The sequence below is a fragment of the Acipenser ruthenus genome, chromosome 7, assembly GCF_902713425.1.
Source record: "Acipenser ruthenus chromosome 7, fAciRut3.2 maternal haplotype, whole genome shotgun sequence".
In the NCBI taxonomy this organism is placed as follows: domain Eukaryota; kingdom Metazoa; phylum Chordata; class Actinopteri; order Acipenseriformes; family Acipenseridae; genus Acipenser; species Acipenser ruthenus.
The window spans coordinates 55709073-55723881 of record NC_081195.1 but is presented as its reverse complement, the minus strand read 5'-3'; the positions used below and the strand labels follow the sequence as shown (position 1 = coordinate 55723881).

Genomic DNA, 14809 nt, shown 5'->3' with positions numbered 1-14809 from the left:
AAGCTTTATTCAATACAGGATTCTCATTTACCAATTCATCGGATTCTGTGTTGTCTCTACCAGTGTATGCCTTAATATTCTCTTTTCCTTCACTTGTAAACATCACTGTTTTTTGTCATGAACTAAATAATTCAGAATTTGAAAATAAGAGGAGCAGAAACTTCTTGGATTATAATTAACAAAACAGTGAGAACATGATGGTAACATATTTCTTTATGTATGGTGCAAAAAAATGTTTGCATTCTCAAACTATTAAGCAATAAAACATTGGCAATTCTAAGGTTTTTCTTTTTTTTTTCTTAATTGGACTCTGACGTTCAGTAAAATACTTTGAAACCTGGCAAACCAATGCACTAAAACGAATGTTGCAGATTTAGCACCTCCACCTCCTCACATGAACTTCAGAAGGTTGTGAGCACAGAGTGTAATTCAACTAAACAAAACTGACTTACCAATATAAGCCCTGATATTAAAGACGAGGTCCCGGTCAGGGCAACGTAGAACTTGGGGGTCAACGTGTTCAGAAACATGCTCACTGAAATAGAAAAAAGAGGGGAAAGCTATCCAATAAGACATAAAAAATATGTATGGCTTTGAACACGTGTATGATTTACAAATAACAGTCCATGCAACATTTGTAAACTCGATTGTGAGAACCTCAAGCCCCAACCTTGGTGGTAAATTATACGTAGTATATACCAAGATTCCTTCCATTTTGATGAGTAATTAGAAGATTATTAGCTCGGTCAAGTTGGGCTGAAGCTACTTTAATGAATGACTGAATAAATAAATTGAGTACTTCTTTAATTTACATATTCAGGATATACTACTAAGCCATTTTAAAACTACCAATTTGTGGTGTGATTTTAATGTCATTGTTATACAACTATGATTGTTAACACCCCCTTGTTTTTGCTGAAAATCTGTCACTTATCCATTAACAGCTGATGAGTCAATGAAAGGTTCCTCCATCGCTCCACAGCAAAAACAAAAAGAGGAACCGAGATGGAATTGCCCATGTGAATACCTGTTTAATGCATTTACTTATATAAACATGCTGTACACTTGGGTCAGAACTTTTAGGGAGTCCTGTAACCCTTGAGCAATATTCCATTAGAGCAACATTCTACTGTTAAACCATAATATGCAAGGTACATTAAAATGATCATATGATAATGGTACAATTAAAACCGACATCTTGGCTTCAAAGAAAATCTCACCGTAGAATATCTGAATTTGAATGTAAATTGCATGTGAAAACTGTATGGGTTTCCAATCTCAATTGCCCCCTTCGTGCATGAACAGGCTGTGACTGTCAGGAGAGCTTGTTGTCAAGCTCCTATTAAAGCAAGCGACAAGAGAATCACAATGTTGCTGTGAAAAACAAATCCCATTGATAATCCCTTACATTTAACATAACACTGAGTTCAAGTGTCTGGCTGCAGATGCTCGTCTTTCTTGCCATTAACCAATAAGCGCTTCACTGCTTGACTGGCATGCTTTGAAGCCAGTATCATGCTTTGAACCAGAAGTCACTGCTGAGGGAATGCACAGGACGTGAAAGTCATAGACTACCTGAAAGTAAGGCAAGCAGACTGAGGCCTTGTTTTGAACCGAGTATAGTACCAGATGTAGTTTCATTTTAATGAAAATACACGTTTGCTATAACATGCGTTTCTTTAAAAAGGCACATGTGAAACCTATTTTATAATGTATATATGTTTTTTTTTTTTTTGGCAGGGCAACTTAGAGTTCACACAAATTGTTAAAAATTTTTATAAAGTATAATAAAAAATATTGTGACCGAAGGGCATCTAGTAAATGGAAGTGCATACCACTTATAGCATTATTTCATTAGTTATACTTTATTTACAAACTGTGCTATATAAAGCTTCTTTTAATTGATAATTGTTGAAAGTTAAATGGGTGCCTTGGCCAAAGGCATTATCAAGATTAATCATATGATGCCATGAGCTAAACCCATTTGAGCATGCTTGATCCCCTCAAAAATCAATTCCCCACAAACGGCTTACAAAGGAAACATGGCTTGCATCCGCCACATAGTAAATGCATGTGATGTTGCTGTGAACAGTAGGTTTGCTTTTTACTTCCCTGTTTATTTCCTGGAATTTGAAGCACGGGTACGTTTCCATAAATACTGTACTATGTGTGTAGAGCAGGACTGGTCAACAGCGGGAAGTGGAAAAATGCAAGCCATCCATCTATTCCAACATTTCAACATTCAAATCTGTCTATATGTGTTGGTCTGAATTAAATGGGGATTGAACTAGTTCAGGTCAGCATTAAACCAAAATATGGTTTCAGGAGTTCTGTGCATAATTCACAAGAGGGACATCTATAATAGTTATCCTTTTGCTCTTTCAAATTTCTCAAGCACTAAAGAAAAATAGATACTAGTCCCAAAGGTTAATTAATAAAACATTGAAACTTACTGTAAACTACAGTACAAGTCTATAGAATTAATGTCATGATAAGTCATCGCTTGGCTTTAAAACCAAAGATCTTCAACAATGCAGAGTAACCTGACAGTACAGTAAATGTATCAAATGCAATAGCCTCTCTCTCTACACAGTTATATACTCGATTTTCTATTGAGTTGCTTCTTGCGATTTTGGGCACATCACAGGATTTAAGCTGCAAAACCCGCACCATGCCAGTATTAGTCTTAACATACTGTTGCATGAAATAGATTCTCAGTTTCTATTGGTTTTGTGTGCCTGCATATCTATGAGAAATGGGGCAGCTGATTCAATATGCTCAACTCAACCATTGTTTGGCATGTCTTATGATCTACAGCAGGGGTTTTCAACCTTTTTTTGAAACTGTACCCCTTCTGTCGGGAGGTTTTTTTTGTTTCCGCCAAACCCACAGATTTAGTAGGTTGGTAGATGCTTATGGGAAGATGGAAAATGCTAATGAACATATGTCGTAAGTCACATGGTTTGGCTGCCATATTGGATTGAAAAAAAAAAAACACATTTTGCCTAAATTCACCTTTCCAAAACCACTTACTGTAGAGTGCTAAAAGTTGGTATTGTTGTTGAGGGATAGTCCAAGATTAACTGGTGTTCGTAAGAAGCTGATAGGTTGTGTGGTATGGCGGCCACACTGCATGACGTCAAAATCACATGGTTCATAAATCGCAAACTACAAAGATCTTCTTCTCCCAAACTGCTAGTCCAATTGAAATAAACCTAATGGCACATATGATCACAGTGTGGTTGTCTTTAAAGGGTGTTAAAGGAAAGTTGTTACAATAACAAACGTGGCAGCCACGTTGGATGACATCATCAACATACAAAACTGGCTTAAAAAAACTTGTCTCTGAAACCGCTAGTCCGATTGAACCAAAAGTTGGTACACATGATCCTAGTGTGGTTGTCTTTAAAGGTTGTTCAGGGGAAGTTGCTACAATAAAAAACACGGCAGCCACATTGGATGACATCATCAACATACAAAACTGGCTACTAACTCCTTATAGAGTGCAGATAGGGCCATGCTTACTATGGAACACATACAGTAACAATAGGTTGCGGATGCAACCCCGGTTCCCTGAAAGAGAAAATAACCATCAAGGTATGGAATATTGCCGTCAGGCAGTAGCGATTGGCTGAGCTTTATAGCAAAGCTGCCGATAGGCCTCCGCACAAGCTGCCGTGTAAGCCCGCCCCCCTTGGAGCTTACTACACGCAGCGCGTGGAGAATCTCTTCCTCTTTTGCTCTTCAGGCCGTGAAGGCTTCCAGAGCGACCTCGCGGCTTGATGGTTATTTTCTCTTTCAGGGAACCGGGGTTGCATCAGCAACCTATTGTTCCCTTTCAAGTCGAAAATAACCATCAAGGTATGGGAACAGTGTACCCAAGCCGTCGCGAGGGAGGATTCTCGGCAGTAGGACAGACTTACGTCATAACGCAACTGCGTAGGCAGTACATCTACGCATATGCGGAGCTGCGCCTCAGCGTCTATGCTCACAATGACACCTGTCCTAAGGTGGAATAGTCAACACCATCTCATCAACCACTCTATATGTCCGCACCCTGAGGCGTCATAGAGTGTAACACAGATGCTCCAAATGACGGAGCAGAGGATTCCAGTACATTCAACCGGTAGAACCTCATAAAAGTATGCGGTGTAACCCAACTGGCTGCAGTGCAAATGTCAGACACCGGCACCCCTCTAAAGAGGGCCCAGGATGTTGCCATACCCCTAGTGGAATGTGCCTTCAACTGCCCTGGTGGCGGAAGGCCCATAGAATCATATGCTAACTGAATAGCATCCACTATCCAATGGGAAAGGCGTTGCCTAGACAACGGCTGGCCCAAAGTCGTAGAACCATGGCATATGAACAGCTGTTCTGTTTGCCTCACAGTCCTTGTGCGGTCAATATAACACCTCAATGCCCGCACAGGGCAGAGCATGTGTAACCGCTCTTCCTCTGGGGAAGAAAAAGGAGGAGGATGGAACGCCATCAACTCGACTGGTTGGTTCATATGAAACGGGGATATGACCTTGGGTAGAAAGGCCAGATTTGGACGCATGGAGACCTTAGAACCGTCTCCTGCGAAACGAGTACATGATGAATGCACCAAATGCACTGCACTGCTTATTGGGGCATGCAGGATCTTTCGTCAGCCCCGATAATGTTGGCGTCTTCACCAACGCAGCAAACGCAGCGTCCACCGGTGGGAATGACGCCAACCCGGCTTCACTTGCCCCTTGCATGTTAAAAGCCGAGGCCTTGCGAGAAGTCGCAGGGGCAGAGGCCGGAGCCCCCCAGGTGGATTGCACCTCTTTAATAAAGTCTGGGAATGCCTGAAGCATCCTGGACTGATGGGGCTGGGCTGAAGGCGACTCGAACAAAGATCGCCGTGGTAGCTCCGTCATCGGCCACTCGATCCCCAAGTGGCGGGTTGCTCTCTCCACCACAGACCACGTAGGGTCATCGGTATCCAGCCGAAAAAAACAAAGCCACGTAAAAGCTTTTTTTTTTTTTTTTTAATTTTTAAAATTAGCGCTTCTTTATGATAGGATATGCAAACCGTGCAATCAGCATTAGAAGAACCAATCAGAGTTCACGAATTGCCACGTGATCGCTTATGTCTACAGAAGTCGCTCAGAAGGTTGCTTGAAAAGCCTGGCTCTACTTCAAGCAACAAGTTGCGCAACTGCTCGCAAATGGTTGCAGGGACATCCACAAATAAGTGACTCGGTTGCATGAAACTAAGTTGCGCAACTGATCGCTCAGGTGTGGACCCAGCTTTAGAAGTACCTCCAGGGGTACGCGTACCCCCGGTTGAAAACCCCTGATCTATAGTACACACACACATCCAGACAACACAAGAACACAAAAACCCCTGTTTACTTGACAGCATTCATACCCTTCAGGTTAAAACCAACCACTTCAGCATTTACAAACAAGGCAAGTTGTGCAAAATCTGACAAAAAGTTGTCAACGGATAAATTGAAATGAACTACCTTAAAACACAAAGGAACTAACTTACCTTTGCATACATTAATAAAATGCATTGGACAGCACCTACAAGAACTATTGTAGTTTAAAGCACATATACTGTAGTTCTGACCTTTAATAAAAAATTGCAAATAGTCCTACAAAATGAATGTGCCCAAACTGCACAGGTACAGTATGACATCCCAGCACTGTTTGCGATGTTAGAGAAATAATACAGTACAATGCTATACTGTAGTACCACTGAGCAGAACTATGGGGCTTCAGCTGTTACTGTGAACCTATAAAATGCTATTGTTCTTTATTAATTGTGTTTGACAAACATAACCTCAATTAGCTTTGTTGTTCAACATACATGTGCCTAATTTAAGCTTCACTTTTTAGAAAAATATTTTCAGACGGATGGAAATGGAAATGGCACAAATTTGTAACCTCTTGTGTACTGGGAGAGTCCCTTGCATGACTGCTTATGATTTCCATTACATAGGTGTTAAAAGAGTAGGTGTTAAAACTTTTTTTTAGGTATGACGGGTAATATGAGCACAGGTGGTCATATTATAGGTGCATCACCACACAATTCACAGGTGTGTCATGAGGAACAGGTCAATAGGTGATTTTGATTGCAGAACATTACGACTGATTATCACACACACACACAAAAAAAACTGCTCTCTATATTTATTGCATTTACAGTAGTGAAATGCTAGCAAGGGCATCACAAAATTACATTAAAAAATCCTCATGGGATTAATATAGCGTTAAAAGGACAGCGGTAGGTTTCAAGATAATTAAAATAGACCCCATAGGCTTTTCTTCACAGCCTTGCTACATTTCCAGAATCTAACAGTTACAATGCAAGTCTAATACTGTTACCATATTGCAGCTCTGACAGTCTGGTAACCAAGGCAACAGGAGCAGCTGGTTGATGTCAGGCTCCACCAAGGAAAGCACTGGTGGCTTTATCAAACTGTCGTATACAGTAAACAAAGGACGCATGTCCCTAAAAAGATGTGTTTAAAAAACAAATAACACGGTACCTTGCACAATATCATAATTATGATACCAATGTCTCTTTCAAAAGTATTACATTTACATGAAGTTACAGTATGACACAGTCTTCTGGCCTGTATATTGTACATGTAATTTGCAACAAAGAAACTCTCAAAAAACAGTCAGAGATCCATATTGTGTAGAAATACATAATTGATGAATAACTCAACTGGCTATTGTAAACTAAACAATAAAATGCTCCAGATTTTACTGTACTTTCCAAACCATTTTGTATGCGTCTTACTTCTTTAGCTGTCAATAACTATGTGTCATACAGTAGATTCATACCATGCATACTATTGTATGCAAAACATTAAAGGAGACGTATTGGTTATTGTTATTATTTATTTCTTAGCAGACACCCTTATCCAGGATGACTTACAATTGTTACAAGATATCACATTATTTTTACATACAATTACCCATTTATACAGTTGGGTTTTTAGCAATCTAGGTAAACTACCTCAAGGGTACAGCAGCAGTGTCCCCCATCTGAGATTGAACCCACGACCCTCCGGTCAAGAGTCCAGAGCCCTAACCACTACTCCACATTGCTGCCCTAATGGTTAGGCCTGGGCACCTTCTGAAGAGTACATTTGAAGGGAATCAAATGTACTGTATTCTGCCATCAACGACAGATGTACATCTGCAAACTACATTTAACTACAGCCTGCTTCCTTGTTTATTTATTGCACCCTACCCATGTGGGTTTCTAAACCAAGAGTACATGAAAATTAAGAACAATGAAGGAGCTGCCCTTTTTTAACTGACGTGAAGTACGAAAAAGGAGCTTTACTGTATGTGAACCTAACAGGCCAGAAACAGAGCCCTATTTTGACTCTCTGCCATACAAAGCCAAGACACATTTTCAGAGAACAATAAACATTTTAATGGTAAAAAGGGAGTACATGCAGGAAGGAAAAACCTAATTAGAGTACTGCAGTTCCTTGCTACAGTAGTTTTATATTGCTATTTTTTTTATTATTATTTCTCTCTGAATATGTGTGTTTTATGAGGCATTTTCAACTAGATCAACAATGCTGTCAGGCTACAGTGTATGCTTTTGTGGTATTCCTGGAGCTTCAAACAATAGACTTCCACACGTGTGCAAGGGCTACAGAAACAGACGACCAAATTTAATAATAAGAGGCCATTGGTAATAATTAATTTTTGGATAAATCACTTAATCTTTGTTATTTTCTCCATTATTCTAGTAGCCGTCATCAACATTTCACCATATAAATTCTGACTGGAATCAACATTTCCATGACATTACAATCCTATGTATTAAATACTGCCTTCAGCTCTTTGTGACGATAACTGTGCGTTATCTGAAGTAAACAGATATGGGATCATGATTAGACAGCTTAGTTTCTTATTTAAAATGGTCAGCCTATAAAATCCCATCACTTGCTGGTAACACTCTTTTATTCAATTCAAAGCAGCCAATAACAATTGTGTTGTAAAGATTTTGAAGAAATGGGCATTAGTATAGATTAGAGAGGAGATAAACAATAGGGAAGTTCCCGACCAACAAGATCACCCAGATTTGACGGTATTAAAAATAAAAAAGCTAGCCCCCAAGAAGAAAATGACAGTTATGCATATATATATATATATATATATATATATATATATATATATATATATATATATATATATTTTATGACAATAGCTGTGATAGTCATAAAAAAAAATGTATTAGGAGGTCAAAAGCTCATGGCTCAAGAAATGAATTATGTTGCCCTGTACCATATCATCTACAATAAATACATTTAATTTCAATCTTAAAAAAAATAAAAAATAAAACACACACTGCCTCGTGATTTACTATATTCAAATATTAAATTAGTAACAACAGAAACCATGCCACAGCAAGCAAAAAACAAATTCAGTAATAGCTTCTGATTTAATGTTACTTGTATGCAGGATACATTTTTCAGTACCTTACATGGTCTGTTCTGGAATCAAATTCAAACTCATCTTTATTTTTGCATTTCTTGTCAGATAAGCCACAAATTTACCTTGCATAACAACACCATGAATGAAATCCACTGACATTAAGCAGCATTAAGAGATTGTGACTTTGCATCCTTGGTACTGATTCCTGTCTGGTGATGTTTTTTAGTAGGGACTGCTCTCATTTCTGATGAAGAGATTTATTAGCCTTAGCAATGATATATTATCCTGGTATTACAGCAATCATACTGCGGGGCCCGTTATTCCGAAAATGTCAAGTCAAATTATTACTTATCTACAGACATAAACAGCAGAGACAAAATAACAAAAAAAAAAAAAAAAAAAACATACCTGTAAATATATCTTCTAGATCAAATGCATACAGAGCCCATGCGAACAAAACCATTCAAAGCTACTTTCCCATCCTTGTGTTCAGAAAGCAGAGCAAAGCTAGTCAAAGGCAGTCTCTGGGATAGACTGTCAGACTGAAGGATGGAGGGGGGTGGTGGGGGCAGGATGTGCACAATCAATTTTGCATCATTCAGTAGCATCATTGGCTCTTTGTACAAAACGATAGAGCCCAGAGCTTGCAGAACAATTTGTCACAAGGAAGCAAAAAGAACCACCACAAAAAACACAGCATTACTTAACACACACAAAACTGGACAGCAGTACTTACATGACGATTCAGTGCCGAACATGGCTGGCCCAGATGCTGTTGTGAAAAAAAAAGGGGGGGGGGGGGGGGGAGGAGGAGGAGGTGAGGCAGCTACACAGCGGGAGTCATCAAAGCAGACAATGCAGCCAGGCTCTGTGGCTGCCAGATGCTTTCGCTGTTCCTAATCTTCAAGCTGCAAACAGCTTTTGCTTGAAACCAATTGAAAAAAATACTCCTGGGGGGGGGGGGGGGGGTGGGGTCGTGTTTTAGATCCAGGATACAGAGGACTGAATGAATTAGCTCCTCTTTCTGTGATGCAGCACTAGGTAGCAGAAACCAGATACTGCAATCCACTAGCCTGGCTCCCGAGTAAGACAATAGCACGAGCTATGCAAACACTGACGTCAAGACACTGCATAGACTGAGCGCTGTTAACCAGAGGGGCTCAATGGGAGCGGGCAAATCAAAAGGGGGATTTTATTGTTGCAAAAAGCTAAATGCCCACAACCCCCACAGGAGCCAATTCAGGGAATACTAGAACCGTACATCTGGCAGCAAGGAACATTGAAATAAGAAATGGCCAATATTTAGGGGACAGAGAACAGTGGGGTCAACTGTACAGCAAAAATGTGGTAGTCTTTCTTAGACATAAGAACATATGTAAAGGGATTGTTAAATTGTTTAAATTGGGAAGCAATTAATTGTATACTTATTACATATGTTATTAAAATATACATACTGTATAATTGTATAACTAGATACACCTAGAAAGAAATAATAACAAACTGAAAATCTGAGGAGTTCAGTTTTTAATAATTACATTTGACATGTTTTCATTTTTTAGTTCCTTCTGTCCTGGACATGGAACTAGCTTATTATCTTTACAATACCAGGGCATTTAGTAGATTAAGCATAGAAACAGAATTGTTACTGTACATAGTGGATATTCATTTAATACTTACCTTTTAGCAATCAATCTTTTAAACACACACTATATTAATGGATTTGCTTGGTTTTGGTACCATTCACAACTGTGTTGAGAATATTTGCAAAAAGTTTATCTCCTGCCTGTAATTTACTCTTGTTTTTTTTTTTTTGTTTGTTTTTTTATTATTATTATTAAAGTCCTGTATAATTTAATGTCTCTTAAGCACTCAAATTGTTATCAAAAAAAAATTGAGGACATTACAGAGTAAAACACAGCTTGGACAATACCATTAGGGCAAACCAGCTCCTGTTAATTATTTGCCATAAAGAGAATTGAACCTTTTATGAGGCTGGAGGGAGTTCACAGCTCATCTTCCTCCGGGAAGACGGGTGCTAATATAGCCACGGTGGGCAGTTTAAAATTGTTTTTAAGTTTGAGCTATCCGCATGTAATACAGTACTGCCACTGATTGCTGAGTACAGAATCTCAAATTATGCAGTCATTACTAAAAGACATTAAAAAAATGCTAACCCATGCATTAGACCATTTTGATTGTTCTCAGCTCCTAAAAAGTTGCAGATTTCAAGTTAACTTTTATAGTTGTTTTGAACTGTTTAAGCTGAAAATGACCAAAAAGGTCTAATTAACCCCTTGAGAAAGTCACTACTGACAATGGAGGTACTGTACAGGTGACCACCCCCAATCTATGCAAAGCAGTATTATCAAGCTAACAGACCGTTGCTGTATCATTTGCATTAAAATAATCAAAAATCTCAAACAAAAAAATATGCAGTAATTAATCTTCTTCAGAGCAGTCCAGGCAATTTAAAAAATGCAGTAACTGTTCACACATACTGTAGCAATTGCATCATCCCTTTTCCGCTTCCACTTTTAAATTGGCACTCCTGATGAAAGCACTTAGTTTTACCAACTGAACACATCTAAGGTTGAGTGTGTGTGAAGTTTAGAATGAACCAGGTCAGTCTTCAACATTGTTCACAGGGCGCAGTGACAAAAAACTGGAACGGAAAAAAACTGCTTAATGAAGAAACTGGAAGAGACTGATAAGTTAAAACGATGTTCTGTTTTTTGATCACACACATTTTACAGGATGCCTGGAATCATTTTTGCTTTTTTTTTTTGGTTAGCCACAGTTAAGGGCATTACTGTGTGCAACTTCTGAGTCACCCTGTAAAAAAGTTTTGAAAGAAGGACGCTAATGCAAGCAGGTTTAGCCGCTCAACACAAAAAGTGTTGAGGCTCAGTTCTTTCACTCTCTGCACTGCAGGGCCACGAGTTCAAGTCCTGGCAAGGGGAGCTAAACATATACTGAGGACGTGGCACAGTTCCAGATTGTGCTTGAGGCCCAGGGGGTCATCATCCTCTTTGATAGATACTCCCTTCAGGAGTGAGAGAGCTGGAAAGGGAGAATACCCTTCACCAATTAAACATGCACACCACGCTGCTTTACCAGAAGTCTGCAACAGTCAGAAGCCAAGACAAGGTCAGACTAATAAGGCTGAACAGCTGAAGTGAACTGCATGTCAAAAAGTATTGTACTGTAAACAGAAATGGTTTGCATATAAATATTTCCATGTTGTAAACATAAAACCATGGCCCTTAACCATTAGGCATTAAATAGGGATGGGAACCTACACAGGACAGTAAAGGGTAAAAATTCCTACAAATACAACATGCTATTCTTTTAATGTCCTTTAAAATAAGACTTACCAAGCAGGCTTACAAAAAAAAAAAAAAAAAAGAAAACACATTCGAAATTATTGGAGAAACTGTGTTCCAATGCATTCCTCGGTCATGAGAGCTGTAAATTGTTTCAGTCTGCAGTAGCCAGCAAGTTTTGATAGTATTGTGTATGGAGAAACATTTCCACAGAGGAAGTATAAAGGGATGACAATATTGTACGCTGCTGTTTTCAGCAGTTTTCCTCTCGCCCAATAAACCTGCACACAAATACCAGACTAATGTAAGCCTCAAAAAGTTATCATGACATTATTACCTTCGGGTAATATAGGTTTGGTTTTCAGTCTTTTAGGGCCTACTTGTTTGTTGGAACATAAGTTTCTTGCAAAACTGCACATTTCAGATTTTAGCAAGGAAAGAAAAACAGTTAAACTGTTTTATTGCACACTACACAGTTCTTTATTTATATTGTACTCCCTTGCTAGACAGACATGTTGGGAGACGTAAATAATGAGGTGTCTGTTTATAAAAAATAAAAAAAAAACGGGGTGAACTATAATGTGGTTTTCTGCAAAAATGTATCACCCAGAGCAAGCTAATGCCACCTTTTCTTGGTTAGCCATTTAACTGCCTTTGACGGGTCAGCCACAATTTCCTCCAGCAAATAAACAATTCACTTTTAACTCACAACCCTTCAATTCCAGTTTCTGATCTTTCTTTCCAAAAGAGTTACACCTTCATGGCACCAAGTGCAATACTGTGGCTTGCTTGTGTTCTTCCGTCATTCAGCAGGTTTAACCAGGATTGCGCTCTCAAAGTTTTGACCTATCCAGATTCCGTGCATCCCGAGAGGGAACTACATCCACGGCTTTTCAAACTACAATATCTGTATCCATGTCATACTGAGATAACTAACTCTCTCCAGTATGCTTACCATACACACACACAAAAATGGTTATTGTTATGACTACTAACAAACACCATACTTCGTTCTGAATACATATTGAGCCCATGCAGAGCCACATATGTAACTATACTGAACCCATGTAAACATTTCCTGTAAAACGTTCCGTAACAAGACCATCATCGTCTAATTTTGCAGGAGTTTGGCTTCCAGGATGACAAAGGCCAGTTTTAAGTGGCAAAAAATAAACTTGTGTCCTGCAGCTAAAATATGACTAATGCAAACTAGAAGTTCCCATTCACTTGTGACTTCACATTACCATGCAGTCACCTTTCTTCTTATAAACTGATTACTGAAACCACAACAAAGTCCTGCACTGCTTCTGACTGACACTATGGAACTGTTACTTAAAGGCCACCCCCGTTTGAAAAGTGTGTTGCAAGTAGGAAAATAAGTTTCATAAATAAACAAAACATAATATAGCAACTGCTTGTGACCAGAAAGCAGCTGGGAATTGGAACACATGTATTATTAGTTTCTTACTTGATACATGTAGTAACTAGTATACTACCCAAACACAGGGGGTTATAAATGCTAAGGTTTGTACCTAATGTTAAACCAGTAAGTGAAGGGAAAGTGACATTTTGCCCAGCAAGGACAGTTTGACCTTTTAAAGATGGGACCTTATCAACCTTGCCAGCAGATTTGCCCTCCAAACGATACCAAAACGAAGTTTACTTAATAACAATAACCTAACCCTAAGCCTAAGGTTTGTGGGGTATTGGCCGTAACTTTAAATACACACAACCACCACCTAACCATAAATCTAAGGTTCAGTTGAGTATTATGGTTAAGTAGTATGGTCACGTGGTAGGGATGTTGAGGGTGAATGAAGCACTACGTAAATTAGGAATTCCGCACACAGCACTACCCTGTGTGAGCCTTTGTTCTGCAGCTATATAACTCTTGCTTAGTCCTGCAGCAATACCCCTCGTCTCGGTGGCCTTGATAAACTCAACCCTTCACACTTTAGGACCCAGGGGGTGTATTTTGGGCAGCTGCGTTCAAACAAAAAAAATTGTTTTAAAAAACTCCAAAAAATCTCTAAAAATAAAACATTACATGTAATATTAAACAACGTAACTTCGTTATTGAGTAAACTTTTATTAAACTCTATAAAGTCCTCAAAACTGTAGAAAACATTACTGCTCCTCTGCCTGTCTGAATTCAATGTAAATTGTAGACGTGTCTCTCACTTTTCACTTTACGTATAGAAAGGTAACAAGGTTTTCGTAACTGCAAAATCAACGTGCATTAAGACATTGGTGCTTACCTGCTGTTAAATTATAGTTGATTTTTAATGGCACTCTTAGTATGTAAACCACAAAAAGCATAACAAAGAACCAGACAGTCCAGTGGTACGTCCAAGATCAGACGATGCACGAGTTGAACTGTTCTAAAAAGCCCGTCCCAGCTTCAGCCATGTTTTGTGCTCGCTACTGCCACCTGCCACAACTTGCCCTCAGTGTATGGAATGATTCAAGCAGACTCTTGAATCTGATTTGACTTTTTACGTATAGGAACATCGCTCGAGAGTCGGGGTTATATATATAAACAGAATATTTAATTTAATATGACATTATTATTTGCATTACCAAATACAAGTATTGGTCAAATCTGTAACTTGATTGCTTATTCTTGTTTGGAAAATTTGATGTTTTTGTATATTTTTTATTACCAACCACTATCCAGAACTGTGACACTACTACCATGTGTAATGACTACACATGATCATATATGCCAATGGTCCCTATATGGTGGAACGAATGTCCCACTGAAGTTTCCAAATGTTGCCAAGTACGCATTATAGATTGTTTTAATTACTGCTGAAAATCATGCAACATCCTGTCTTTTAGAGTGGCAGATCAAAGGGGGGAAACAGTTAACCAAAGAGTTATTTGGCCTAGTTAATGTAGGTTCCAATTTCTGGATTATTTTCAATTCTCTCACAAGAACTGGGATTATTTTGTCTTGTTTTAACTCCTACTAATCCGAACTGCAAGAGGTTGCTATACATCCAAATATATTCTACTCTGAGCCCTAAATAACACAATTGGTCTAC

The 14809-nt window shown here is 38.8% G+C and overlaps 1 protein-coding gene across 1 annotated transcript in view; it reads right to left on the bottom strand.

Moving 5' to 3' along the window:
• The window catches only part of LOC117414697 (suppressor of tumorigenicity 7 protein homolog), a 28166-nt gene extending 13976 nt beyond the window's left edge, over positions 1-14190 (bottom strand). The window contains exons 1-3 of the mRNA XM_034024463.3: positions 14021-14190; positions 9176-9211; positions 453-535 (exon numbers count right to left, since the gene is read on the bottom strand). Of these exons, the coding sequence (XP_033880354.2) occupies positions 453-535; positions 9176-9211; positions 14021-14081 (180 nt within the window). The 5' untranslated portion in view covers positions 14082-14190. The remainder of the gene's footprint in view (positions 1-452; positions 536-9175; positions 9212-14020) is intronic.
• Positions 14191-14809: the final 619 nt, after the last annotated feature.